The sequence below is a fragment of the Filicampus tigris genome, chromosome 9 (genome assembly GCF_054856515.1).
Source record: "Filicampus tigris isolate MCC_2025a chromosome 9, RoL_Ftig_1.0, whole genome shotgun sequence".
Taxonomy (NCBI): Eukaryota; Metazoa; Chordata; class Actinopteri; order Syngnathiformes; family Syngnathidae; genus Filicampus; species Filicampus tigris.
This window is the reverse complement of record NC_141225.1, coordinates 19804456-19831509: the sequence shown is the minus strand read 5'-3', so window position 1 is coordinate 19831509 and position 27054 is coordinate 19804456. Positions and strand designations below refer to the sequence as shown.

Here is a 27054-nt window from a genome sequence, read left to right as displayed (position 1 = left end):
CCTCCTACTCATCCACCTCCCTTTAAAAATCAAACACTTCCCTGCTTTAATCAAAAAAAAGGAATAATTTGTTACATTAAGTTCAAGCCTCAAGTCAAACAAAACTATTTTTTTAATTCAGAAAATGTGTTCTGATGGCAGAGGAGAAATGTGTAAAACCATAAAACTGGAACTGGACCTTACTGCAACACAGACAGAATATGTGTGTTTGATTAAGAACGATGTCAACCAAAAAACATATTTTTTTAGAATATGTTCTATGCAGGTCCACTAGTTGGAACAAGGCAATATGATTCATGTTAAATATGAGTTAATCAACAAAATCTACACATTCTTAGCCATCTCAGGGGGCGGCCATTTTGTTTTGTTTTCACTTCTGTCGATTGACAATGACATCACAGTTGCTCAGGGCTCAGATAACGACCAATCACGGCTGACCTGTTTTCTGAAGCTGAGCTACGATTGGTCGTTATCTGAGCCATGGGGTGTGTGATGTCATTTTCAGTCGACAGAAGTGACAAAATGGCAGTCCCCGGACATGGCTAAAAATGGGTGGATTTTGTTGCTTAACTCATATTTAACATGAATCATATTGCCTTGTTTCAACTAGTGGACCTGCATAGAACATATTCTTAAAAATATATGTTTGGGTTGACTTCTGCTTTAAATATTAATTTAAAAAATCAATTTTACCAAAGTGAAGCTAGCATAGAGAGCATGTACCTGAAATCAAAATGGCTAATGGCTAGCATGACAATGACCAACTTCCTTATCACTTTCTATCTTGCCAGGCATAGCTTTATTTTATTTTACTATTATTTAGTATTCTTTTACTGTTTTTACTTATTTTGTATGACAGTTAAGAGTGTTGAAATGTGACTTAGAATATTGTGTGTACAGTAAATAAATATATATATTTTTTAATGGAGACAGATTAGTTCTGTTTTGTTTTCTCAGAGAAAAATAATTGAAAAAAGATAATAGTAGTGTAAAAACAAAAACAAAGTTGACATAATGAGTGCTGCTCGATTGTTACACAACAAATAGTTTAATCTTGAATGCAACCGAGGCTATAAAATCACAATACAGAAAATAAATAAATCAGCAATATACCAAGAGTCGAACAATAAAATTGATGACACAAGTTGACAAAGAAAATCTGTTACACTTCGTATTTACAAATCGTGTTTGTTATTAGGAATCACCTTGCAGATGATATTCAGTATGAGACAAAAAGACAAATGATATCAGGTTGTGTGTGGGTGTGAGAAGAATGTGAACAACCTTGAAGAAGAACAATTGTTCTTGGAGTACATGAGCAAACTACAAAAAAAATATATGGTCGCTGTCGGGCGGAGTCCTCGAATCTGTAAAATCAATCCTTACAGGAAACCAAAAAAATGTTGTCTTGCTTGAGTTACCAAACAGTGAATCTTTCAAGTTGGTATTATTCCTTACAAGAGTTCTCATGCTGTTGGGTTACAAATTCAATTTGCTCAGAAACATTTGCAAACAGAGGTAATATTTCCAATTGAAATGAATGGAAATGAAATTAATCAGTTCCAATGATGAAATATGTCAGATTGAACTTAATTTGACCATTGTGTGGTTAAAATTAAAAGCAAAGTAATATAAAATAGGTGAAAACAATATTTAGGATGGTGAAAATAACAGCTCGCTCGCTTGCAAGTCACTGCGCAGTTTCTTTGTATTCAGTCACGTTTACGTTCACTGTGGTTCCTCCAAGCCCAAAATGGCCACCGCCTCCCATAATGTGGCGCAGCTTTTGCGTTTCATTGTGGGATGTGGCATCCATTTTAGGCAAAAAAAAGATACCTGAAGCATAGCGGAAGAAACAACACATAGTTCTGAGCCTTCCGCAGCCATGCCGAGTGTTGTAACTCAAGGTGATTTTTCTTTAAAAAAAAAAAATGTTCATCAACCAACTTGTTTGTAACCGGTTTGCACCGAGATTCCATTGTACAAGGTTTCCAGCCAACAGCGACGATATACAGCACATTTATCAACACTGAGATGTTTCAAGGTTATAAACAAGCAAAAGAATAAACAAACACTCACTTGTAGGAGTTTGGGACGGTTAGTGTAGGTTTGGGTTGCGGTTAGGGTAGAGCTGGGGTCAGAGTAGGGTTAGAGTTAGGGTAGGGTTGGGATTAGGTTGGGGTTAGGGTTTTTAGGGAGTTCAGCATTCCGTTGTGCTTCAAAATGTCCACTCGTTTACATCCACTCGTCTTCGCTCACAGGAGGTCACCCGTGTCTGAGTGGTCACAGTCGCCGTCTTCCACAAACGCTCCGCGTCCTCTTTGTCCTCTTCAGATGGTGATGAAGCCTCCTTGGTCACTACTGACCGACTCGGGCACCACGCAGCGGCCCCGCCTCTTCGTCACACGTCGCTTGCGATGGAATTTAGCGTAGCAACGGAAGCCTGCGAGGTCAGAAGAAACAGATTTGTTTGGGAAAATGTGTCTGAATGTGGAATAGTGGGTTAAAATAAGTCTTGGGATAGAAGAACCCGTGAGGTAAAATGTTGGGCTGTGAGCAGGAAGATCGGCTACAGGAAGTGGGGGAAACGGGACTTGGTGAATTAAATGGGCATGCGGAACGTTTTTGGAATATGAGAGGTGTGGAACAGGAAAGTACTGGATGTCGGGGGCACAATAATTTTATCAGTAGGGGAGGCAAATAGACTAAGGTGGAGTACAGGAAGTACGGGGTAGCGGTCGGTGTAAATTTTCACCTTCCTCACACATGCAGTCGTCGTAGCACTTGTTGTTCAGGCCTCGGTTGTGAGCTTTGCACTCATGTTGCCGCAAGTCACAACAGGAACCTTCGGTGGGCAAAGCAAAGTTTTGAAGATCAGCATTTGAACATATTTCTACTTGAAAAGACGGAATATTTGACCATTCCCATTGGACGGCGACTGACCGGGTAGACAGTCCAGATGGTGGTCACACGGTTCAATGTCATCATTGTCCGCCGTCGTATTTCCGCTGCTGAGGTTTTTACTTCGTCTTTTGTCTGTGGAGGGAGACGACCCCAAAATGAGACCCGTTTTTCGAAACCGTTCAGAAAATTCATTCAGAATCCGAACAAATGGAAAGTCTGCCGGAAAGACCTTTGTTCCTAGAGGATGGCCATGCGTCCACAGGCTTCATGTCCTCGTAGTCCGTCCAGTCGAAGAGCGTCATGTCCAGGGTGGGCATCACCTCGCCTTGCCCCTTCCCTCGTCCGGACCGCTGAGAAGAGACAGCAGCTCGCCAATACGGAACCGACATCCAATCAATCACTGGACAGGATCACGTCACCAGATCCATAGTTGCATGCATCACAAATGAGAATTTCCCAGAAGCCGTTTCCTTTCACCCTCAGGAAGACGTCCCTCTCAGAACAATCAATAAGATTGATTTGACTGAAAACTTGGCTTGTTTGTCAGTAAGTTGGTCAGCTCATTAGTGAGTTAGTTGCTTCCTTGGTTAGTTTGTCAACCAATCCTTCGGTTGGTTACTTGGTCAGGTGGTTAGTTTGTTCATTGGTTATTTGGTTTGTTATGTTTTTTTTGTGGGTTAGGTACTTAGTTATTTGGTTGACTGATTACTTGGTTTCTTGTTTAGTTAGTTGTTCCTTGGTTGGCCGGTTGATTAGTTGATTGGTTAGTTATCTACTTGGCGGATTTGTTCCTTGGTGGGTTTGTTAGTTAATCGGTCGGTTTGTTGGTTAGTTCGTATGTTCCTTGGTTGTTGGTTAGTTGGTTCAATAATTTTAGTTCCTTTGTTGTTTTGTTAGTTGATTTGAGTTGGTTCCTTGGTTGATTGGTAAGCTCATTAATTGGTAGACTGTTTCATTGTTAATTTGCTACTTGGTTGGTTTGTTAGTAAACTAGTCAACCTATCGGTTAGTCAGTTCCTTGGTTGCTTGATTAGTTTAATAATTTGTTACTTAGTTCCTTCACTGTTTTGTTAGATAGTTGATTTAATATTTAGTGGGTGGTTAGTTAGTTCTTTGGTTGGTTGGATAGCTAAATACTTTTCTTGATTTGCTTGTTAGTTTGTTTCTTAGTTGGTTTGTTATTTGATTACTCGACCAATTGGTTAGTTAGTTGGTTCTTTGGTTGCTTGGTTAGTTCATTCATTCCATGAATGCCAAAGCAAGAATCTTATTGATTTTTTTTTAGGGTTAGTTTAGCTAGTTAGTAGTACTAGTCGAACCTCAATCATGTTTAGACTTTTTGGAGTTTGTCCCAGGTCACCTGTGGTTTGGTGGAGGATGGGGGTAGCGTCGGGGGATGCTCGTTGGTCACCATGACAACCATGGAGGAGCCGGAGCCGAAGGTCGCAGAATTGAGGGAGGGGCCGTCACCCGCAGGGGCTGCAGAAGAAGAAGAGGATGAAGGAGGGGGCTCGTCCAGTAGGACACCCAGCTGGGGCTCTGAAAAAAGGCCTGCAAAATGGAAACAAGATATACTGTAGTGATGCTCAAATGAGGACTGTTTTTTTAAGACCAGTGGCATGGAATTTGGAGTTCAGAACCTTTATCAAAATTTTCTTTCACAAAGTGAAAATTGCCCCATCACGACCTTAACAGAAGATTCCTTGTTAGTGTCGTTAATACCTAGCAGCGAAACGAAGTAGATAAAATGCCAGAACACTTTTGATTATGCTGCCAACACGCACCTTGTGCATGTCGTCCCTTGTCCCGTCTTCCCCCGTGTCTCCTGAGCTGCGATTGTTCACCGTGTCCCCTTCCCTTGCGCGTGCCCATCAAGCGGTTCTCACTCAGGCCAACTCGGCCCGGCCCCTTGTCCACCCGCACCGGACGCAGACCCTCCAAGCCCGCGCCGTCGTCCTCGGAACGGACCGGGTGTTGCGCCGGCCCGCCGCCGTGGCCCTTCCGTGCCACCCTCAGGTCACCGTAGCCCGGTGCGACCCGCAGGGGGTGCTGTTGCTGTGAGCGTCGTCCGGAGTTGCGCCTCCTCTTGCCGCGAGCTACGCCGGAAGGATCGGCGGCGAGGGAAAAAGACACGAGCGCCAAAAGGAGCACCAGCGTCAGGAACAAGGAGGGCACCATCGTTTCTTGAGCACAACAGCGCCACCTGGTGAGAGGAGAAAACAGCGACAACAAGTGACGACTCCCAAAAGTGGTAGACAGTAATTCCCCCCTCCATCGTGGGCGCTACCTTCCAGAGCATCCCTGCAATAAACAAAAGACGCGATATAGAGAGACCGTTTTTAAATACTCCCTATCATGTTTTATAACATTTATGAAATTTGCTTTTTTCAAGCTCTTTTAACAACACTTTGAAAAAAAAACAATGCTTGAAAAAAAGTGACTATTTATTAACATAACTAACTACATTCTCAGAAAAAAATGCTTTTTCTCTTAGATTGTGATTTTTTTCCTCTAAGATTTATAATTTCTCAAAAATCAGACTAAAATATCATTTAACTAAAAAAAACATTAAAAAAAAAAAACAATCAAATTGAAGCACCTTTTGCATGTACGTAGTTATTAACCTAAAAGCGTAATTACACAAGTCATTTTTAACTTATGGTTGCCAATTCAATAAAAAATGCAGATGTGCTAGCTAAAATGTTAGTATTTCTTTTCTTTTTTTTCTGAAAATGTTTCAACATAACTTGGGCAACTATGCTTTAGTAACAGAACAGGCAATCTATCTTGGCATTGCTGCCTGAGGGATGGTCTGGCACTTTGGAGGATAAACCTTCATAAAAAAAACCCCAAAAAAAATCCAAACATTAACTCTCAGTCTCAGCCTTAGCCTTGGCAGAGAACACAAAGTCCCTGCCGTTATTCATCGCCTCGTCCTCCTGGTTTTCGTCTCACATTTATCTCGAGCGGACCCGGGGCAGCGCCACACATTTGCGCTTCCTCACAAATGACATCCCGGCGAAATGACACAAAGCGGTCGCTGCACACGTCCCTTACGGAGCTCGCCAGGTTTTCCATTACGTGAGTCAACACTTCAGTGAGGTGTGACGGAACCCGAATGGGCCAGAGGATGTCTGCATTGCTTTGTCCCATGGGAAAAAAACGACGGGCGCGTTTTATTTTCCCTTTCATCTGCACCACTTTCCATTCAGCGCCAAGTGCCGTTTAATCGAAACTGTTTACTTCCTCGGAGATGTTTAGAATTCACAGAAGAAAGCCGCGCAAAATGGATGTGATGGCATGAGCAACGGCTGGCTTCGAGAAAAAAAAAAAAAAAAGAAAGAATGAGGATTTAGAAACTGATTATGGAGTCCTTAATAAACACCAACATCGAGACATGAACCAGGCTTTTTTTGCACGATGTCTGCAAAAAAACATGCAAATTTGAGCTAATACTAGACAATGCGAGCCAGCTAGCTTGTTTACATTTGTGAGAATTAAGTTTTTAAGTATTTAGACTAATACTAGGAAAAAATATTTTTCCTCGAAAAGGTTATATTACTATTATTATTATTTAAAATACCAATTATTTTCAAAAAAAAAAAGACTTAACCCTCATTAAATTTCTTCTGAAAATATTCAATTAACTCCCATTTAATTAGGATTTTTTTTCCTTCAAAAACTCAGAACGCAATCTTCCTAGGATTCCTACATATTCCTTTAAAAAATTTACGCATTAATAAAAAAAATTCTTTCTCCTAAAGTCTGACTTTATTCTTGATTTATTTAAAAAAATCAACTGCAGTGTAATTAGTATAAGACTTCTTTTCTTTATTTTAATAAAAACACCTCCAAAGATTAGAAGATAGTTCATTGAAAAACATAAATAATTTTTGTTGTTTTTAAACAACTTATTTCTCCCCCTAAAAAAAAATCTGAAATTTGTTCTCAGGGGGAAAAAACAACCTCTTCACCGTATAATAAAGTTCTTTTTTTCTGCATAGCCCTAACAGTCTTTTGTATTAAATTGAGTGCATTCTTAAAGTTAGCATCACAAAATAATAAACCACTATTAATACATATGCTTATTGTTTTAAATATTTTCATTATGGTAGTTTACAGCGGTGTGCAACTGTACTGAATGTAAAACTGGGAAACACTACATGCTTCTTATTAAATTGTACATGTGTATATTGCACACATATACATGTATACAAACGTGTGTAATAAACCCCACACAGTCACCGTGGCTGTCTTCAGTGTGTTAAAAAACGAATGGCGGTGCAGAAAATCAATGTCGTGGAAGTATTGATCTACTGATGATGTCTTGCGTGTGTGTGTGTGTGTGTGCGTGTGTTTGATTTCATGCAGTCTGCATGGTGGACTGGGAGGAAGGGAATCTTTAGCAGTGACTTATCAGTTGCTTGGCAGCTCACGTGCGTGTAAGAGCGTGTGTGTGTGTGTGTGTGTGTGTGTGTGTGTGTGTGTGTGTGTGGGTGGTGGGGGATGTGGAGAGCAAAGGATGTTGGGGGATGCCCAGGTTACAAGTGTACCTCAGGGAACCGGAACAGCTGTGCAGTCTGCAAACATGACAGCGAGGCAACACCTTTTTGTGTTGGGTGGGGTGCGTTGTTTATGAGGTGAGGTGTCAGGAGATCATTGCAGTCAAAAGTACAACTCATTTCTGTCAGTGGGGGTGGGGGGTCTGCCTATGATTGTTCTCGGGGTGGGGCCTCCATCACACACAAGATGGTTGACCTTGTGGAGCTGAATTATTCGATTTTTGTGTTTTATGGCGAGTCATCAAGTTTTACACAATGGTCAAAACTCAATTATTTATGTAATTAAGTGTCATCCATCTGTCTAGTACAGGTGCTGCCAATTTGGTAGCAATCGGACACAATCTTTAGGAGTAGTTTGAAGGGACCCCGGAAATGGCCCAAAATTCCAAAATGACACTAAATTGGCCAGTTTATTACAAAAATGTCTGACTTCCTGGTTCCTATCAGGCATGGCTTCTCGAGACCTTTTTATGGGTCTACTCATGATAAACATGCCTGCCAAATGTCATGTGACGGATTCCCTGCTACTACTCGGTCTTTGAACACCCCCTGAAAATGGGCAACATGGCCCTAAAATGGCTTCTTCAAATTCAAAATGGCAGACTTTCTGCTTTCAGACATGGCTTCCTGACACTTTTTGGAGGGTCCACTCATAATTGACATGTCTACTAATTTTCAGTTGGCTGAGTGAGATGATACCTATCAAATTTCATGTTGGTAAGTGAAACGGGCTTCGGGGTCTGAATTTTCAAAAAGAACTCCCTAGGACTAGTGTGTTAAGGACCCAGGCAAATGCTTGAATGAGCTTAAAATGACAGCTCATATGCAAAATGTAAGACATCCTGTGTTTTTTTCAGGGATGGCTTCATGCGACTTCTCTGTGGGTCTATCCATGATAGATATGGCTTCTTAATTTCATGTTGTGAAACTGCATAATTTCTAAAAATCCCCACGAACACTTTGTCTTTAAGGATCTTGGAAATGACAAAAATTTGCGTTAAATAGCATCTTTCCACCTAAATGTTAGATTTGTCTTTTTGGGCATGTGTTCGTAACACTTTTTTGTGGGCCTACCAAATTTCATATTGCAATGTGAAATGGGCTTCAGGGGCTGAATTTTCAAACATTCCCAAGAACTCTTTAACCTTGAAATGGCCAAGATGACCTTAAAAAAAAAAGAGATGCTTCAAACCAAAATGTCAGACTTCCTGTCTCTTTTCAAGTATGACTTTTTGGAGCGTCTAGTCATGATAGACATACCTACCAAATTTCATGTTGCTATGTGAAACTGACTTGGGGGGGCTGAATTTGTTGTTTTTTAAATTCCTTGGACAAGTATAAGTAATGGAGTCACTATTTTCATTAGCCTCTTTGAGACTGCCATTATTTTAATAAACTGCACTATTTTTAAATGGCCTCGCAGTAAAGAATTGCAAATTGTGATTAACTCCGCTTAGCACCGTGTATCAATCAGAGCAAAATGAAACTGATTTGGTGGCTCTGTCGCCGCCTTATAAAAGCCGGTGACATCCAATCCTTTTCTAAACCACACCACATTTGGGGCGTTTTTAACGTGCTACACTTCAATACAAACAAAGCAAAGACGCATTTGCGTCTGGTGGTTTTCAAGTAGCACGTCTCGTGTGTGGTAGGCAGCAGGTTGAGCATCTGTTACGGGGATGCCGGGCCAAGGCGCTGGTGTGGAACTGATGACTTTCAGTCGCACACTAGCTTATCCATCAGCCTAACAGTCACTCATCTCACAGCCCCCCACGGGGCCCCTTATGGATTCCCAACACAGATGTCATCAAAACCACCTCCAGTTAGGCATCTAAACCTCTTTATGACCCAGGTGGAAAGTGTGCACGGCCCACTCACAACATAATGAAATGTTGAAAATTGAGTTGTAGATCACCCAGGCAGCCGCGCGGTGATGGTAAAACGGCTTATATTTGCCTCAAACATTTTCCCCCTCTGGGGAGGCCATTGAGAGGCACATATGTGTGAAGTGATTGCTAATCTTGCAAGAAATTGCAAAAAAAAAAAAAAAATTGAGGTGGGAGGGAGGAAGCGCCACAAAAACAAATAGAAGAGCGAGAGGACGAGATGAGAAGGCGTGACGGGTAAGAAATTAAAAAAAAAAACACCTGCTGTGACGGCAAACCTCCAGCAGCCATCTGCTGCTCTTCTTCGGATCTGTCATAGCAACCAAAAGGATGCGGGAGACAAAAGGATGCAGAAGCAAAGAGCACCCCTCACCCCTCAAGACCCTCCCCCGATGCCGGGGGCCACAGCCGTTCTGGTGATTGCTTGTGTACAACCAGGGTGTAATTAGTCGTTGGGGGCCCTGCACAGTGACCAGCCATGTTACCCCGCCCCTGCCACAACTTGGAGAAGATGAAGATGACGGCGCACCTCGAAGAAATGACCATAAATTCGGCTCACGGCCCATCGAGTGGTCCAGGGAGGGACTCAAGGCTGACTGAAACCAAGTCCAACTTCCACATGTGCAAGTATTTGAGTTGCTGTTGTTATGTCTTCTATTCATGTGGCTGTTTTCTGAGTTTTTTCCAGACCTCACACTGTGCCCCTCCATTATAGGAGCACAGTTTAGGACTTGTTATTTCCCCCCTCCTGCTCGGTTTTGTTTTCTCTTTCGTACAAGAAAATCGGGGTGCTGCCTGGCAAGGCGTCAGACCTCTCATTCTGTCTCCCAATGTTGGTGTTTTTTTTCTTTTTTTACGGCTGTTGGATGGATTGAAATGAATTCCGTTGCTCTGCACTTGTGACATGTGCAATGACAATAACATTCAATTTGCAATTCATGAGTTCGGCTATGAAACTACCAAATGTGTTTTTTCTCTAAATGTTGAAGACAATTTACAAGTCTTCAACAGACCAAAAAAGTGAATTTTATAAACGTCAAAGTCAATTTAATGCGTTTAATTAACGTTTTTGGAAACATTAACGACAGGCAAGTCATCAGTGAACCTAACATACGTTTTTTTGTAAGCACTGAAGAGTATTTACACTGCTCGATGGATGTTTATTCTAGAAGTCCTCAATCCAAGTCTTGATATAGATTTTAGACAATTTAGACAAGTCCTCTTTGGAAACAAAGACAATTTAGCATTTCCAGTGACATCAATGATGCCAATTTAGAATCGCCAATGAGCATCCCGACTTGAAGTCAGCGGTGCGAACCACCCTTGCCTTAAACGCTTTCGCAGTTACAACCGCAGCTTTTTCACACGCATTTTAGCAGCCATTAGGTGCGTATTGGCTGTTAAAGCGGGTATTAAAGAAGAAGAAAAAAAAAAAAAACAAGACGGCCACGCTCCATCTGTCCACAAGCAAGTTGCAGTGGAGCCTGAGGAGAACCGAATGCGGTGGCGGGTCCAAGACGTGGAGCTTTGTGTCTGCTGCACGGTGGCATCAGCAATATCTCCCCATGGGGCCCTTATCGAGCGTTCGCCAGGGCCTCGCACGCACGCATGCACAGCAGGGGAACATCCCCCAGACACCCACCCGACCGAGGCGAGTTCCAACACACCAGCGGCTCCCCGCAGAGCCAAGAGCGGCAAATAGACAAAAGGATGGAGATGGAGGAGGAAGAAATAAGATGAGGAGGAAATCAAAGGTTGCCATTTTTAAATGGCACAACGTGTCTGTGGAAGATTTTTTTTTTTTTTTTTCCCCAAAGCGGCAACAAACTTTGCGCTTAGCTGCCTGTGAAATTTGGACACCTGTTCAACACGGGTACGACAATCAGCCATGTGAGCCGTGAAAAAAAACTCATCACAGTTTCTTAGGTGTGAAGTTGAAGGCCCCACCACTCTATGCGGCAATCCCGTGCACATTGGCGCTTCACTATTCATGTATTCACTTATTTCCATTTTTTTCTGTGGAACCTATCCCCGCAGCTATTCACTGAAAGTCTCACCTTTGTGGCTTTTGTGCACTGTCTAAAAGAATGAGATGTTGCCAAGGCAATATTTAAGGAATCGGCGTCAAGGAAGTATGAGAAAGTCATACATCTCCACTCAGAAAATCACTGAAAATGCATCTAATATTATCCTGACTCTTCACATTAAGTTAGTTTTTTTTACCTTCTCTGTCATTGTAATGGAATCCCTATTCCACAGTCATGTGTTCTTTACTTGTTGTTTCATTTTTGTCCTGTTTCTGAAGCATCCCATGATGCAGCCAAAACTGCCAAAACCAATTTTAAGTAAGAATTGGTGTCAAGGACTCACTGTATGTTGAAGTGATACAAGCTTGGTATGTCGGGAGGAGACAAGTTTAGCCTGGGTTGTTAGTGGAAGGTATGGAGGGTCTTTGTCCTCTTTCTGAAGGGCCCTAAAATCCCACAGCATGCATTGTTAAGCAGATGAAAAGCATCCTAATTACAGTGGCCACCCGCATATTCACCAAAAATCCTGAAGAAAATGTGTTTTGATTCACCCATTTGCAGATTTTTTTTTCAAAATACTTTTTTCTATAGGCCTATGTATTGTTTTTTATGGGGTGAGACCCTTTTTTACGTGGAAAGGGCTTATTGGCGGTTCATCGCGTTTTCCCAAGATTTGGGGGAGTTACGAAAAAATACTTTCCTTTTTTTTCTCTCCAATGCATTTATAATGGGGTCAATTATACCCGTATCGTCGCTATTCACAGGCCGGCCCAGTCCCTATATGTCCCTCGGGGGTCTACTATACTATATGCGATTATAGACGTCAGTATTACATCATTTCTAGTTCTAAGTTCAACTCATCATCAGGTTGTTTTTAAAGATTAGTTTGGGATCAGAGAAAAATCTGATAACTAAGAACTTTATGCAGGATGAACTGCTATAGCCTATACTCGACATAAAGAATTCCAAATATGCACACAAATACATCCTTTTAAATCTGTGCAAAAGGGCTACTGGAACATTGAACACTGAAACACACAAAAGCGCCACAAAAACGTAAAGAGCGCCTCACCTGCGTTTGTTGTTTGGAGCAGCTGTGTGCTGGTGACGTCGCTGTGGGCGGCTGGAACCTTTATTGGAACCGTGCTGCTCCTGGTTGGGCTCTGCCGGCGAGCATCGACACTCTGCTGCGGCTTCTTCTGTGCAGGCAGCAGGCAGCAAGACAGCCACACTGCTAGAGTCGCTGGCGACTCCGCGCGCGCGCGCGCGCCCCCGGGAGCGCGTCAGCGTCCGCGTCCACGCCTGGGAAGGAGGAGGGGCCTGGCCAGTATTGACTTTTTGTATTGATTATAATCTGCGCGTCGTAATGGCGGATAAGATAGAAAATGACGTCACGTCGATAGCATTCCAGTGAGGAAAGTTACTCCAAAAATATTCCAAGTTGAAACATTTCAAATGTAGGCGCAACAGTTCTCTCTCTCAGTGGATGCTGAGAGATGACAGCATTGCGTGAATGCACAGAGGAGAGCGCCTCATCGTGGATGCTGAGACATCCCAGTACTTGCAGAGTGACAATTGTATTGGATACCGAGAGATGGCCACATGCAGGGTGGATGCAGAGAGAAATCAAAGTGGATGCAGTGATGTTCACCAAAACTGGATGCGGAATGACGATCTCCTTCCAGCGCACAGAGTGATGATGGCATCTCATTGGATGCATAGAGAGCGCCTCGTGCTGGATGTATAAAAGCGAGATGCTCCTTGAATTTCCCCTTTGGGATGAAGATGAAGCATCACAGTGGGAAATCCAGCATGCATGCTCACTTACATTGCTGCTACAGCAATCCCACAAAATGTAGACTGCGTCTGGAGGGAAGTGCTTGGCATTTCCAAAGTAGGTCTGGGAGATGCCTGACTAAAAGAAATAGTTGTTAGCATTATTCAGACTGGCTAATTTGCTTTAAATGCTTAAAGATGAGTGTAATATGCCAGCCTGCTTGGGAGAGATAACAATTGTAACTCCAAATGCTGGAAGAAATGTGTGGCAATGCACTATAGCAATGCTAGCAGTGCGTGTGTGTTGTGTGTATGCATTTACACTCAAGGGGTTTCTTTGTCATGTTTTTTTTTTTTTTTTTTTTTTTTTTTTTCATAAGCCCATAGGCCGCTTACCGCTTTTAATAAGGCACCAATCGGATTTGGGGAGTACATTTTCACTTGAAAATTATTTGCACGTAAAGTTGCGTACAGTATTTACTGTCAACAGCGCATCACATTTGTAAAACATAACGCCACAAGCACATATTTGTACGAGTGGCTGTGGAAGGAAACCAATTTGCTCTGTCAAATAACAAATAAATCTGTCTCTGTCGAGCTTTAGTTTGGCATCAAACGCCGCCTTAAATAAATACCCTGAGACTGAAGGGTGTTGGTCATTCGACACAATTGCTCTGTTAGAAAATAATGGAAACGGAATTACAGTGAACTGAACGAATGAGTAAAACATTATCCAATCAAACTAAATTTCACTCCGTTGTGTACGTGTGTGTCGGTTTGTGACCTCCAACCTATCTGAGGTTCACCATTTCGCACTCACATTCTTTCTGGATCTCAGCACTCAGATTTTGTGCTCTTTCTGTGACGTACTAAGGTGCCATGAGATGACGCCAAAGCCATAGTTAATAGAAAATTTGTAATTGGTGCCAAGGAAGTATTGTTGAAGTGATACAACTCAATTGAGAGACATGCTCATGTGTATTGTGGGGAGGAGCTAAGTTTAGCTTGGGTTGTTAGTGGGAGTTATGGAGTCTTTGCCGCATGTGCACATTGAATTACTGTACAGCTTTTCCACATCATTCTCTTAAGCCATTTAAGGGTAATGTTATGTAAGATAGTTTGTTTAAATTTGTATTTAGGGTTTTTTCAAATAATTAATATCATTTTTAGTCATGGGCGTCAACTACACTGAAGCCCTGCTATTGTCAGGGGATTAAGACCACGAAAACCAAAAATCCCAAAGTAGTTCAGACCCTCCCTAAAAAGTTTGATTGCCGACAGAAGCCACAAGATGGCGGCAACTACATGAAGAGCCTCAACTTGCTCAAACATAGTTCTTTGACAGCTGAAACGCCTTAACTCACTTCAACAAAGTTCTTGGCACCATAATGCCACAAGAAGACGACGTGTTGCTTTAACCTGAGCACAAAAACAGCAAATGGTTTTTCAGAAAGTTTTTTTGAAGTAGATACACTGACGATAACCACTACATGCTAAAATAACATAAAATGACTCACCTATTGATGACATACGGTCAGTATAGAGGCAAGTCAGTAAACTTCAAAACACACACTAGAGCACTCACCAACTCGTGATGGGAAATTTTTGGTTGAATACGGCGGTGCCAGTGTCAGGCAGAATTTGTGTATGCGGAACAAGATGAATAGCAGGGAAGACCCCCCGGTGAGCCTCCTCGTACATTTGCAGCCCGCAGCTTCTCAGCAGGCATCAAACGCCTCATATGGCGCAGTGTCAAGCTTTAATACAGCCGGCAGATCAGGGGCACGGGCGGCCTCAGTTGTGATCCACTTTCACAAAAGCACACAGCAGAATGATTTGTTTTTGTTTTTCAGCCTTTTAAAGAAAAGTGAATCAGAAGAATAACAATGAAGCAAATGTGCTTTCTTTACATGATTAGAACACAAAAAACTGTACAGGTGCAATGTAATGAGATACACAGCTCAGGCGCTTAAGCCAAATTGCTCTTTCTCACCTGAAGAAGGAAGGAAAATGATCCCTTGATGACCGTGATTTTTTTTTTCCATCACAGTGCAACACTGCCACCTTGTGGAGGAGGTGGCTGAAATCTCACTTACTGATTTGCGCTTTCAAAAGTCCTCATTTGAGAGCAGGGGTTTTCAAACTGTGGACACATTTTTTGCAAGGACCCCTCATATTCCTAACACCAATTAATCATACAGCGGATATGAAAAGTCAACATACCCCTCTTCAAATGTCAGCTTTTTGGAATATTAAAAATGTGATTCATAAATCATTCCAAAGTTTTTTCCACCATTGGTGTGTGTGACTTACAGCCTGGCCATCTCTGTTGGAAAAAAAAATGTTTTCAGGGGAAAAATAAGGGGACATACATTATAACCTGGTTGCATAAATATACACATCGTCAAATTAATTGTTGCATCATCTTGAGCACTCTGTCTTTTTGGGTAGGAGTGTTATCCCTCCACTTATCAGTTCAGTTGTACAGATTTTGGTCACAATAAAGGTGGGGAAAAAACGAAATGATATATTTTGGTCTCATTTTTTTAATATCACAAAAACCTGGCCAATAAACAGGGGGGTGTCAACTTTTTATAAACATTGTGCGCCACAATCAAATCAGATCTTTTAAATAGACGAAAGCTAAGGTCGGGAGAGGTAACTGATTTAGTATGCTCAAGTTTTGAGGGGGGCACGCCGTTTTTTTAATGATAGAAAATAATAATTTAGCATAAAGCTTTATTGTGGATGCCCAGGCAGAGAGGCAGTGCAGTAGTTCCAAATCCTTTTCCATCAGACCAAGGCACATTAACTGCACTTTCGAGAAAGAAATGCATGGGGAGGAAAAATAACACGTGACTTCATAAGAACTTCCCAAATCCTGAGTGCCACTCAAGCTGGATTTAGGCCGCAAGGTTCATGTGACACAATTTCCATTACTTTGCTCTCAAGTGACACAATTGGAAACTGAGTATCTGCAGATCAGATTCAGGCCTTGTCCAAATGTGGATAAAAAAACAAATTCATATCAGATGTCTGTTGATGCAATCGCAAATAAAGACATTAAAATACATCCTCTGTAAATCTTAATGATAGTGAAAGTATACACAAAAAGGACGGAAATGTGGTACTAATATCAGTATTATGTCCGGCATTTGAGTAAAATATGAAAATAATTGACGACAGGTGCAGTTTTTTTTTTTTATGTTCAATAAACCGATGTAACGTGGGCGCATGATTGCATACATGCTAGAACAGGGGTCTGCAACCTGCGACTCATCCTTCTGCTGTGGCTCTGTGATTTCATCCATTATCAAATAGTATTTCAATTCAAATTAAACTGGTTCTTTTGTATTTTAAATGTCAATCTAAATTTGAAGATTATGGAGCACTTGGAACTTTCTCTATTTATTTTTTTTGGTTCAAACTATGCATCACAACGCCCATGTGCGACACCTGGCGCCAAGATTTATTGAGCTATTTACCCTTGGCAAGTTAACCATGAATAAATCCAAGAAAAGAGAAGTTTCAGGAGAAAATAAACTGTTTAATGCTAAGTGCTGCATGAAATATATTACAAAATATTGCTCACATCTCGCAGATGACAGATTACAATCAAGTGTGGAAGTGAAGATGACGTCTCCAGCCCTGATGTGGCAATGATGTACGCTGAGGTTCAAAAACAAAAAAAAACAGTTTTTCTTTTTTTTTTTTTCAAATAAAATAAAAAGTAAAAATCACATTAACCGGTTAAAATATTTTAATTGGCTAATATTTTACATGGTTAACTGAAAAAGTCAGCCTTAATTAAAGTTGACAGTTGACTGCCTGCGCCGCACATGATAGAATAATGACTACATAATATACAATAATGAATACAGCCGACGGCATTTTTGGTTTGCTGCAGGTGGATAATTTAAGTTTGTCTTTAATTTCATGAATTCAGAGAGGACTCAAAAAGACAATGGTTTATTTTATTTGAAAGTAAGCTTCAGCCAAGTGTCTTTTTTCAGAGTTCGAAATGTTTTTGTTACATGTAGGTAATAAAACGTTGTGCTCTCTGTATCTTTGTAGCTCTTCGTTGAGTTTATAAATGCAACACACTATATTTTTTATACATAAAGGTAAGTAAGTGTTATCCTCACTTCAGATGTCAAAAGGGTTTTGTGTCTCCCTTTGGGTTTTTTTCTGTGGGAGATCTTTGAGTACTTCATGTTGCCGACCCCTATGAAGCATAGAAGCATAGCGTTGATGTTTTATGATGCTCACAGTTTTAACTGCTTTGCCACCATCTTGTGGCATATATACGCAATTACAAAACCTTCTATGAGCGCTTCAACTATTTGCAGACTTTCACTATTCACGGAAAGGTGCGGTCCCGATCACGGTAGCTCAATAAATAGTCGGAAAAATAAATATGACATAGGCAATACATTTGCAATTGGTCACGTGGACCCGCAGTTTAAATCCAGCCAAGTGAAGTAAAACAATGATGCTTTTGAAACACTGTAAATGGAACACTTCCCCGCGCCTGTAACACATTCACTCATCCCCCTTACATTCATTATGTTCAATTTAAAAAGCTTCCCGGCGCTCACACGGCGTTGGCGTGGGCCCCCCCGGCCGGCACCTCGTACTTGAAGACCACGCTGAAGAGTTTCCCGCCGAGCCGATCGGCCAGCCAGGAGTTCTTGATGACGGCCATTTTGAGGCTCTCGCAGCTGAGGGTCGCGTAGTAGTTGGTGTGGATGGCCCGGCCCATTCCCTCAATGATCACCAAGTCCGTGTGACGCTCGCGCACCACCATGGCCAAAACTTTGTCCAGGCGGCTGGAGGGGACACACGGCAAAAACAAGTCGTCGCGTGTAAGCGAACACTTGTCTATCACGGGGGTGGACGTTACAAATCTATCCACAAATTATGAATAATTTTGCATATTTGTTTGTTGAGCTAATAATAACATTGTCACTGTTATGTTGGAACTTAATTACATGAAAATGAGTAAAATGTCTGAATTGATTGTGGAATTTTGTTGAAAATGTGAACTTTGGGAATAGGAGAAGATATTCTGACTGAAGTAAACAGCCGGAAGGTTTAGAACTGGTGAGAAATGTGGAAGGATTAGGTCAATTTGTCAAATGTTTCATTCTTTTCAATGGGATTTCTTTTTCTTATGGAAAAATTGATGTAAGGGAAAAGTGGAAATTTTGAGAATGTGAAAAACAGTTCCCAAAATGTAATGAATGAGTTCAGTATTTTGATGTTTGAATAGTTTGCATAATTTGAAAAATGTGGAGGAGAGATAAGGAGGAGAGCGTGGAAGAAAACAAAAATGAGCCTTCTTGGATTGGATTAAAAAGGAGTTTTCTTTGAGAGCATGTCAAATTGAGCTGCAACATACCAGGAGGGTCCCTAAGGTGAGTTAGGCTGTGACTGGCATCCCATCCTACCTTAAATCCAGGCAGGGAGAACTGGAACCGCTCGGAATCAAGGTCAACCTATCGTCCCTCAGTCCCGCCCTGCATAAGATCATAAACTGATGATCTCAAAAGTGACGAGATGGCGAGTTTAACGGCGTCTTTGTCGGCGCTCACTGAATGACCGGATCCATGGCGGCGATCCGCTCGGTCAGAATCTGCAGCTCACCATTCGTGACATCGTTCAGGGCCGGACCAGAGTTGCTAGCCAGCACTACCTACACGAAGGAAACGATAAAAAACAGCTGACAATAGATCTGATGTAATTTGACTACAAATATAAAATATGAATAATTATCTGGGTTTCATAAAAGCATAAAGAGTGCTGACAAAATTAAATAGAATGCCAAGAATTAAAAAAAAAAAATGGCTCCATATTTGCTACATTTTTTGCTTCAATTCAATCGGAGTAGTTTATATTCCATTGCGCCTAATAGTAATTTATCCAGTGCATATTTTTACGCTAACCAAAACAGCACCCTAAAGTGAAAAACTTAAACAGTCGCTTGGATGAATTCAAATGAGGAGTCCTGATGCGTGTTGTAAACAAGTTTCTTATGTAGTAGTCAAGATGTGTTATGTGGAAAGGCTTTCTTAAACACGTTGGCTCCACAATGTTGTGCGTGCCCACCCTTCCCCCTTTCTTACCATTTGTCTGCAGTTCTCCATAATTGTCATCCTTATTTCGCTACATGAACTGACATATACTGGTTAAAAGGTTTAATATCATCCCCAAAATGCATGTAAATAAAGGCCTGAGTGATTAGGAGGTGTGTCCCAATACTTTTGTCCGGGTAGCGTACACGAGGGGGCCCCTGGTCTTGGTCTCACCTCCGTTCCCCGAGAGAGAAGCTCCCTGACAAAAGGTATCACTCCTAGAATGATGTCTACGCCGCTATTATCTACGAAAAACAAGGCACACTTGTGAGGACGCCCCTGTAAGACACAACCAGGATGGATTGCATTCAAGCACACATTGCCGACCGAGCGAGCAACAGCAAAACAGGACAGAAGAAATATGTCAAACAAACAATTGACCTTAAGTCTCTGGAGCCATTGGTCGTACGAATCCACGAGCCACGGCCGCTCTGAAGGAAGAACGAGACAAGAGAATGAAATATGATGGCGCGTACCAGCTGTTTTTTTTTTTTTTATTGGTCACACTACTACCTTCCAGCTGCCTTTTTGCTTCCTCGAAGCCAAACTCAGGGTCTGATTCCAGGACGCTGCACGTGGAAGAGTAAAAAGGACTTAGTAAGTCACAGACACGTCATTAGGAACACCTGATCCATCTAACATCCGGTACAAGTGGTGTAGAGAAAATGCAGTACAAAGTACAGGTGAGGTTTTAAGTAACATTTTGACATTCATAACAGTCAAAGTCAGGTGTAAAGAGAGGTTGAACACACTATAATTAGACTTAAAGTGAACACCACCACATAATAAAACCAAAATAAGTAAACACTGTAGGCCAATAAATAAAGGAAAATATTTTTTTAAAAAACACGGTATGCTAAAAATTAAAATAAAGTTGGTGTTTTTTGTGAAACTGTCTAAACTCATTATCTCAAATCATCTTTACACACTGAAATGAATGGAATTGCCATCAATCCGTTACAGCGCCCCACAAAACACCTTCAAAAACATTGCAATGTGTTTTTTGGTGAGAACAAAAGCGCTGTAGAATATTGTAGCTTAAACAGAATACAGTAATAACACAATTAAATATAAAGTAGAAAATTCAACTGTTTGTGCATTATGATTTCTTCCTTAAATACATTGTAGGACTCCACTCACTCCGAGACGGCCTTGGCTCCCCAGTCGAAGACATTCCCGGCCAGGACGCCCCGGACCAGCGCAAATTGTCTCTGCTCCCAGCCCAGTGCCTCCAGAGACCTGACGGCCTTCTCGTAGTACTTGAGCGCCCCGTCGTTCTCCTTCTGTTTGATCTGTATGCAAATGCACGTAACACGAGACAGACGAGATGAAACATTCAAAATGTACTAGTGAAAGAGAGCAAACATTTGTGGTGGACAAAGTGCAGTCCAACCTTGGAGTAGGGATCGGGAAAGTTGAACTCGTTTAAACAGTGCTCCCTCGTGTCTAGCAGACTTCGGACCGTGAGAGAGCCGTAAGCGCTTGATGACGAGAAAGAATGCTACGTTAGCATTGGACAAAACACACACGTCAAAGCATTTAAGAAAGTTGTGAATAAATATTGTTGAAATAGAATTTTGGTTGATTGTGTTTGAATTTATTAGTGGTTACAACATTAAAGTGGAAGTCAACCCAAACATTTTTTTTTTCTAGAATATCTTCTATGCAGGCCCACTAGTTGAAACAAGGCATTCTGGTAAATATTGCATTTGTGGGATAAGAGTTAATCCATCCATTTTTAGCCATCTCTGGGGGCGGCTATTTTATCAAATAGCTTCAGAAAACAGGTGAGCAGTGATTGGTCGTTATCTGAGCCCTGAGCAACTGTGATGTCATTTACAGTCGACAGAAGTGACAAAATAGCCGCCCCCTGAGATGGCTAAAAACAGGTGGATTTTGCTGTTTCACTCATATTCGACAAACGCAATATTAATCACAATGCCGTGTTTCAACTAGTGGGCCTGCATAGAACATATTTTTGAAAAAAATATGTTTGGGTTGACTTCCACTTTAACTCTCGATTTGCTGTAATTTGACTCCTTGTCAGTTATCACTGGAGTCAAGTGACGTTTGTCTGTAGAAATTATCAAACTTTCTGTCTATTTTGTTAAACTGAAAATAATAATAAACTATATATGCATATACGTACATTTTTCTATTAAATTCTATTACCGGTAATTGTTCGTTTTCCAGATCAAGGGCATTTAGTCAAATACTCATTCCTGGATATTATTGAAAAAGTCTGTACGTTAAAAGTTAAATAACATGGCTTTCTTAGTTGTCGCATATTTGATTCATCAATAAACTCAACTTCAAAGGGTGCACTTTACCAAATGCAAATAGTGTATGCCAATAATCATATAATAATCTAATAGTCTTTACGACCTATGTAGTCAGTTAAAGTAGATCAACTAATAGTGGCAAACATTCAAATGCGGGAGTAGTGTTGGAGCATCTTACAAGGGTTGGTGGCGCAGAGTCTGAAGCTTGTGTCTGTATTTGTGTCGGAACTTCTCGGCCCGCTCCACCGACTCGGCCATGTCGGGCTGGCTGGCCACTGCTCGCTTCACCACCTGCACGGAACAACAAGAACACACATCGCATGTCAAGATGGCATCATTTTACAGTGAGCAAGTTTAATCGCGGCGGATACGTTCCAGACCCACCCACAATCGCTTAAAGGAGAACTCGAGGTACAAATATGCTATGTGTTGTTTGATCTCACCCCGTCTAGGGCCTCCTCGAAGCAGTCCAGCCAGTATTCGCGGGCCGGGGCGTCCTCGGTGAGGTCCACCGTGTCAGGGATGTAGGAAGACGGGTCCTGCAGGAGATGGAGATTCACCAGCTGCCTCTCCAGACGGTCCATCTCCAGCATATCGAACTGCAACGTGGCACGGACAAGTTCAAGCAAATGGAACCAAATTTTTAAAAAAACAAACAAAAAAAAACGGAAAAAACATTGTAGTTTGCTAGAATTAGAAGTAAGTTTATTTGTCAGGATGTTTTAGTGGCTCCTTAGTTCAAAGCACGTCTGCACTAACATGCAGTGCTTACACTAACAACGTGGCTGCAAACAGAAAGGTGCTTCTTTCCAAAATCAAGCAGCAGTGTTGCCAATTTAGCGACTTTTCAGATTATAATTGATGATAATTATGATTTTTATGGAAATAGATGCAAACTAATGCAGGAGAGAAGTTTAATGAGAAAAAAAATTCTGTAAATGAAAGGGGTTAAAAAAAAATGGATACAGTATCAGCCTTTGGATTTTTGAGTGGGGGGGAAAAAAGGAAATGCTTATTTTTAAAACTAACATAGCAAAACCTACCAAAAAAAAAAACATCAGGTGACACTCCGTGTCTGTAAACTCTGTTCCCTCTCTACTAGCTTTGTGCTAGTAAGACAGTTGTGTGTGTCCAAATGTTAATGAAAACATTGCCGGCACAGTTAATAAAGGTTTTGTGAAAGGTTCATTTATGCTGAATTATTTTAAAATGAAAACAACAACAAAAGAGAAGCGAAAATGTTAAAACGTTCACCCTGGATGCTGCGCGCGAACCGACATGCTGCACATAGCATTAAGTATAAACAAAGCAAAATAAGTGACAGACGCAACTTTGTCTTCTGCAAAACTCAAACCATGTGCACTAGAAAATGTGCAAAGAGGTGAGTCGGCAGCGTACAAAGTCCTGGCGGAGGTACTTACGGGAAACTGTAGGTTAGCGAGACAGAAGAAAATAAAAAGAAGAAGATGATGAGGACAGATGGGATTTTTACGATAAAGTAAATCAAAGATGACACGTAAAGATTTCAAATAATGGAAGGGAAAGAGATGGTGATTGTGACTGGTTGTGTTTGACGCGTGTTGGAAGGCTCACCGTGCCGCTCCGTGCGCGTTGCATGGGATTCATTTCCGGAGAAATACTCATCAGGCCCGAGCTGCCCGCGTAATTCTCCCCCCAGCTGTATTGGTTTGGATCTGCATCAAAAAGATACAGTACTGTGTGTGACAAATAACAACACAGTAAGGCCCACTGACGTATATAAATAAACGATTATCCACCCATCCGCTCCCTGTACCACTTATCCTCATTGCGGTTGTTATGAATAAATAATAAAAATTAACTACTTTACAGCCAACCGCGGATTCGGAGATATCCGCAAATCTCCACTGTGGCCGGAGTTTTGCGTTTTCAGTGACAAAAACTCCGGGGACGTGTGGACGATAGGGCTAACCGCAGGCTAATATCCGCCGTTTGCAAAAACGTTTGTCTACGTGTAGACAAGGCCTTACTGTCTTCCTCCGCTCCTTTGAGAAAAGCCCCAATGGCTCCCAGGTAGCCTTCATGTCTCAGGAACAAGGCCTGCACCTCACCCTGCACACATACACACAGTATGTTTCATTGTAATTGTGCCTCACAACTGCAATCTGAATATCTGTCTGCAGGCTTGGAGTCAGCATTGCCTTGGTGAAGAAGTTGATGCTGTAGGTGATGGTGTGCATGGTGACCGGATGCCCCCTAATGAAGAAGCCCCCAAAGTAGACCCGCGACAACTGGTGGAGTTTGGCATACAGGCAGGCCAGCTGCCCAATGTCGTTGCTGATCATGTGCAGCAAACTCTTAGCCATGTCCTCTTTGGAGAACTCTGAAAGGCACCGCACAGCAGAGCTACACTCACTTGTCACAACATCGCAGTGGAAAACGATGAATCTGTGCTTCACCTTTGTCAGCTGTGGCAGACTTCCCGAAGCTGCTGGCAATCAAGTCGCCAGTGAGGCCCAGGGAGCCGTAGGATCCGCCGTAAATGTCTTTGACCAGCATGTCCACACTGGTGTGCTGCCCCTTCGAGGCCAGTTGGAGCAGCTCGTCAAACCGCTGGAAACGATAACGAGTGTGAACTTTGGACTTCGATTCAAATGTTGGAGACCAAATATATCTTCAGTGTCATATATATTTTGGACATTGAACCGCCCCTGCTTAAAAACCAAAAAACAACAGCAACAAAAAAACTGTGCTGGTCTTATGCAAGTGTTTCAGTGTCATGAAAGCTGGAAATAATGTGTGTGTATAATATTGTGAACAAAGGACCTTGATTTGGAGTCAAGCCATAGAATGCTACGTTAGTTTAGCTAGACTGGTTAGTTAGACAAGAATGAATACTGAGTGAAGATGTAGACTTTAGCTCGGCTAGACTGGTTAGCTGCTATCTATATGCTATTACTGGTTATCAAAAGGTAGCGTGCTGTGTGTGTAGCATTTGGTTTCCTTTTACACTTGTGAGGCAGTTAAAAAAATAAGAACTACATACCTTTGTTTTGGTGAGTAAAGCCCCAAGGCCCCAGAAGGTCCCTCCGCCTATCGAGCTTCCTCCGATACGCTCAAATTTATCCTCCGATTCCACCTGTCATCAGGGCAATACAATAAGGAGAGACATGCTGCACTGCATAATATTATATTCACGGAACAAGAAGTAAACCAATTAATCCATCCATCATCATCAATCTCAGAGCGCTTCCACTTTGTCCAGTACTGCCCTCTGCTGTCTAGTGAAATTTGCATCAAAGTGCCCTTAGGCTCACATTGAGATTGTCACGGCTCACGTGTTTTCTGGGTTTGTTCACGTGACGTTCGCAATGCCAGCCCGAAGGCACTTAACATTGTACAATGGACTTTGTTAAGTGTTCCTACCTTGACAATGGAGACCCCAGAGCCGATGTTGACGAGCAGGTAGGGGAAGATGTCCGGCTGGGTGGTCTGGAAGCGGAACTCGGAGTCGGCGTGCTTGGCGTACACGAAGGCCTCGTGAGGGATGTTCCTCAGCACAAAGTTGCAGCCCTTGATCAGACACGTCATCTCGTCCTCCTTGTCCACTCTCACATAAGATAATAGAAATAGCCTTACGTGAAGAGACTACACTATCAGCCACATGCAAGTAAAGAATTATTTTTCAAATTTAAATACAGTATAGAGTGCTGAACTTTTAATGTTAACGCCCTACTGCAATATTAGCTTGCTTTTCCACGTGTGTGTCAGGAATGTTAATCAAACAGCGTCTCTTCAATTTGAGCCTGTAACAAACTAATTCATCATCAATAAACTCACTTGAGTCTCAGTTTCCTTTCCAGCAGTTCTTTAAATTTGTGCGCCCCGCCACCTGTGGCCTTGATGACTTTGGTATCGGTGTTGACCAGATGGTCTTTGATGAAATCCAAGCAGGTTTCGATGTAGGCATTCTCAAACTTGATGAAGTGCAGGCGCGCCGTCACCTCCTCTTGAACCGAGATCTCGTAAAGTTTGTCGCCGGCCGACTCCTGGGAGGCAAACAAACGCAAACATGAGCGGATGACCTGATCAACTTCACCAATGTAAAATGGTCAAAATATCGAACTGCCATTTATACAGCAGTAACAGTGTTTTATAGACATTATTAAATACATTCCCAGGAATTTGTGGAATCCACAGCAACTCTGGAGGCAAAAATGCGGCCATTATACTTTGACTGGGTTAAGAGACAAAACAATGATTACCTTGGCAGAGTGGTCGAAGGAGCGAACTTTGGCCACTTTGTGTTGAACTGTAGAATAGTAGGCGAGTTTGGTAAGAGATCCACCTGTGGAGAAGAAGTCAAAAGCAGTGATTCATGCAATTAGCTGAAGAATGTACTCAAGTAAACTGAAACGGAAACTTAAACAACCCAGCTACTAGCTTCAGCTGCTAACCTCCGCGCTAGTCGAGGTTGTTTAGATTACTGGCCAAATTCGGCGTGTTTGTGATTAGATTCAAAACAAGCTTCTGAATGTCAACTGATGGTTCTGGTGGCGGCAGCCTGTTGTCACACTGACTTTCAATTGTACCTTCGGTCCATATGAACGCAACACAATTTGCTGTTTTGTTTATTTTTTCAGTCGATTAGCCTTCAAGTGAAAGTAAACGTCCACATTTTCAGGTACCTATGTCTATGGCGAAGCGCTTGGCGTTCTCCAAATTGCGGAATATTTCGTCTGGAGGTAGAGTGATGCTTTTATCCATTGTATGGTGACGGCTCGCGTCGCCGCTGTCAGTTTGGCTACATTCCGCCATAGTCGACGACGTGATGACGTAACAAGGCAGGCGTGCTTCCGCTGGGCTAATCAGCGAGCACGCACGGTTTGGTGGGCGGGGTCCCATGAAAATGGTCAGCAAAAAAGTCTGAAATAAATAATATTGATGAATAATATGGTCAATCAAGGTATGCCAACATTGTTGAATCAAATTTGCACTTCTTAGCTGATAACATTAAAATCATTTAATAAACGGTATCTCATAACGTCACTGCTTATTCGTAACCTAATTTTAAAAGGCTACGGGGACAAATATGCAAATTTGTTACAAAATAATACATTACCATTGTACCTATAAAAGGAATGAAGCGTTCTCGAAAAACAAGGCTGTTGTTGTTGCTACTGTTTTTAAAACAATCATACTACTTTACAGAATACATTACATTTTAAATACAGGTTTTTAATTAAGAATCACTGCATATTTACCATATCATATTTTGAATTTCAGTCTGCATCTAGTCAAAAATACAAACAAACATGAAAATATATATTACAGAATGCATTCCCATTACATAGGGCTATAAAGACATTGGAACCTTTATCCATAAATAAACTATATACTATTTTGGTTCATTATTCATAACGACAATGTAATGCTAATTTACTGTGATTACATTTTTTAACTGCCTATGACAACGTCATTAATGTTATTGAACACTGGAGGGC

General features: G+C 41.7%; 2 protein-coding genes across 4 annotated transcripts; both read right to left on the bottom strand.

The window, feature by feature from the left end:
- Positions 1-1025: 1025 nt before the first annotated feature.
- draxina (dorsal inhibitory axon guidance protein a) lies at positions 1026-14882 on the bottom strand. Of its 3 annotated transcripts, none has more exons than XM_086040615.1 (11): positions 14741-14882; positions 14520-14574; positions 13208-13294; positions 12968-13114; positions 12452-12681; positions 4689-5107; positions 4265-4455; positions 3134-3254; positions 2944-3036; positions 2756-2845; positions 1026-2443 (listed from the first exon to the last, which is right to left on the bottom strand). In XM_086040615.1, exons 1-11 carry the CDS (start codon positions 14854-14856, stop codon positions 2331-2333), a joined length of 1662 nt encoding a protein of 553 aa, XP_085896741.1. In that variant the 5' UTR covers positions 14857-14882; the 3' UTR covers positions 1026-2330. The 3 variants fall into 3 exon arrangements, with proteins under 3 accessions (XP_085896741.1, XP_085896742.1, XP_085896743.1); XM_086040616.1 differs by having other exon boundaries at positions 4265-4383; XM_086040617.1 differs by having other exon boundaries at positions 13208-13290; positions 14520-14803.
- Positions 14883-16681: 1799 nt separating this feature from the next.
- On the bottom strand, positions 16682-26377 carry pank4 (pantothenate kinase 4 (inactive)). Its single transcript, XM_086040614.1, has 19 exons — positions 26239-26377; positions 25816-25898; positions 25391-25599; positions 24977-25160; positions 24597-24689; positions 24010-24163; positions 23752-23933; positions 23581-23662; positions 23165-23265; positions 22015-22170; positions 21750-21862; positions 20683-20770; positions 20430-20581; positions 19803-19858; positions 19671-19720; positions 19464-19568; positions 18750-18850; positions 18606-18674; positions 16682-17984 (listed from the first exon to the last, which is right to left on the bottom strand). The coding sequence occupies exons 1-19, from the start codon at positions 26366-26368 to the stop codon at positions 17750-17752; spliced, it is 2343 nt and encodes a 780-aa protein (XP_085896740.1). The 5' UTR covers positions 26369-26377; the 3' UTR covers positions 16682-17749.
- Positions 26378-27054: the final 677 nt, after the last annotated feature.

Excerpts from the sequence above, each read along its gene's own strand:
- draxina (XM_086040615.1), bottom strand. The coding sequence starts at position 14,856 with ATGTACGAGGAGGCTCACCGGGGGGTCTTCCCTGCTATTCATCTTGTT. Across the intron at positions 14,575-14,740 it reads AAATTTCCCATCACGAGTTG|GTTAAAGCAACACGTCGTCT; the intron begins GTGAGTGCTCTA and ends TTTTGTGCTCAG. Across the intron at positions 2,846-2,943 it reads CCATCTGGACTGTCTACCCG|GTTCCTGTTGTGACTTGCGG; the intron begins GTCAGTCGCCGT and ends TGCCCACCGAAG.
- pank4 (XM_086040614.1), bottom strand. The coding sequence starts at position 26,368 with ATGGCGGAATGTAGCCAAACTGACAGCGGCGACGCGAGCCGTCACCAT. Across the intron at positions 24,164-24,596 it reads CTTTACTCACCAAAACAAAG|CGGTTTGACGAGCTGCTCCA; the intron begins GTATGTAGTTCT and ends TATCGTTTCCAG. Across the intron at positions 21,863-22,014 it reads TCGAGGAGGCCCTAGACGGG|GTGGTGAAGCGAGCAGTGGC; the intron begins GTGAGATCAAAC and ends TGTTCCGTGCAG.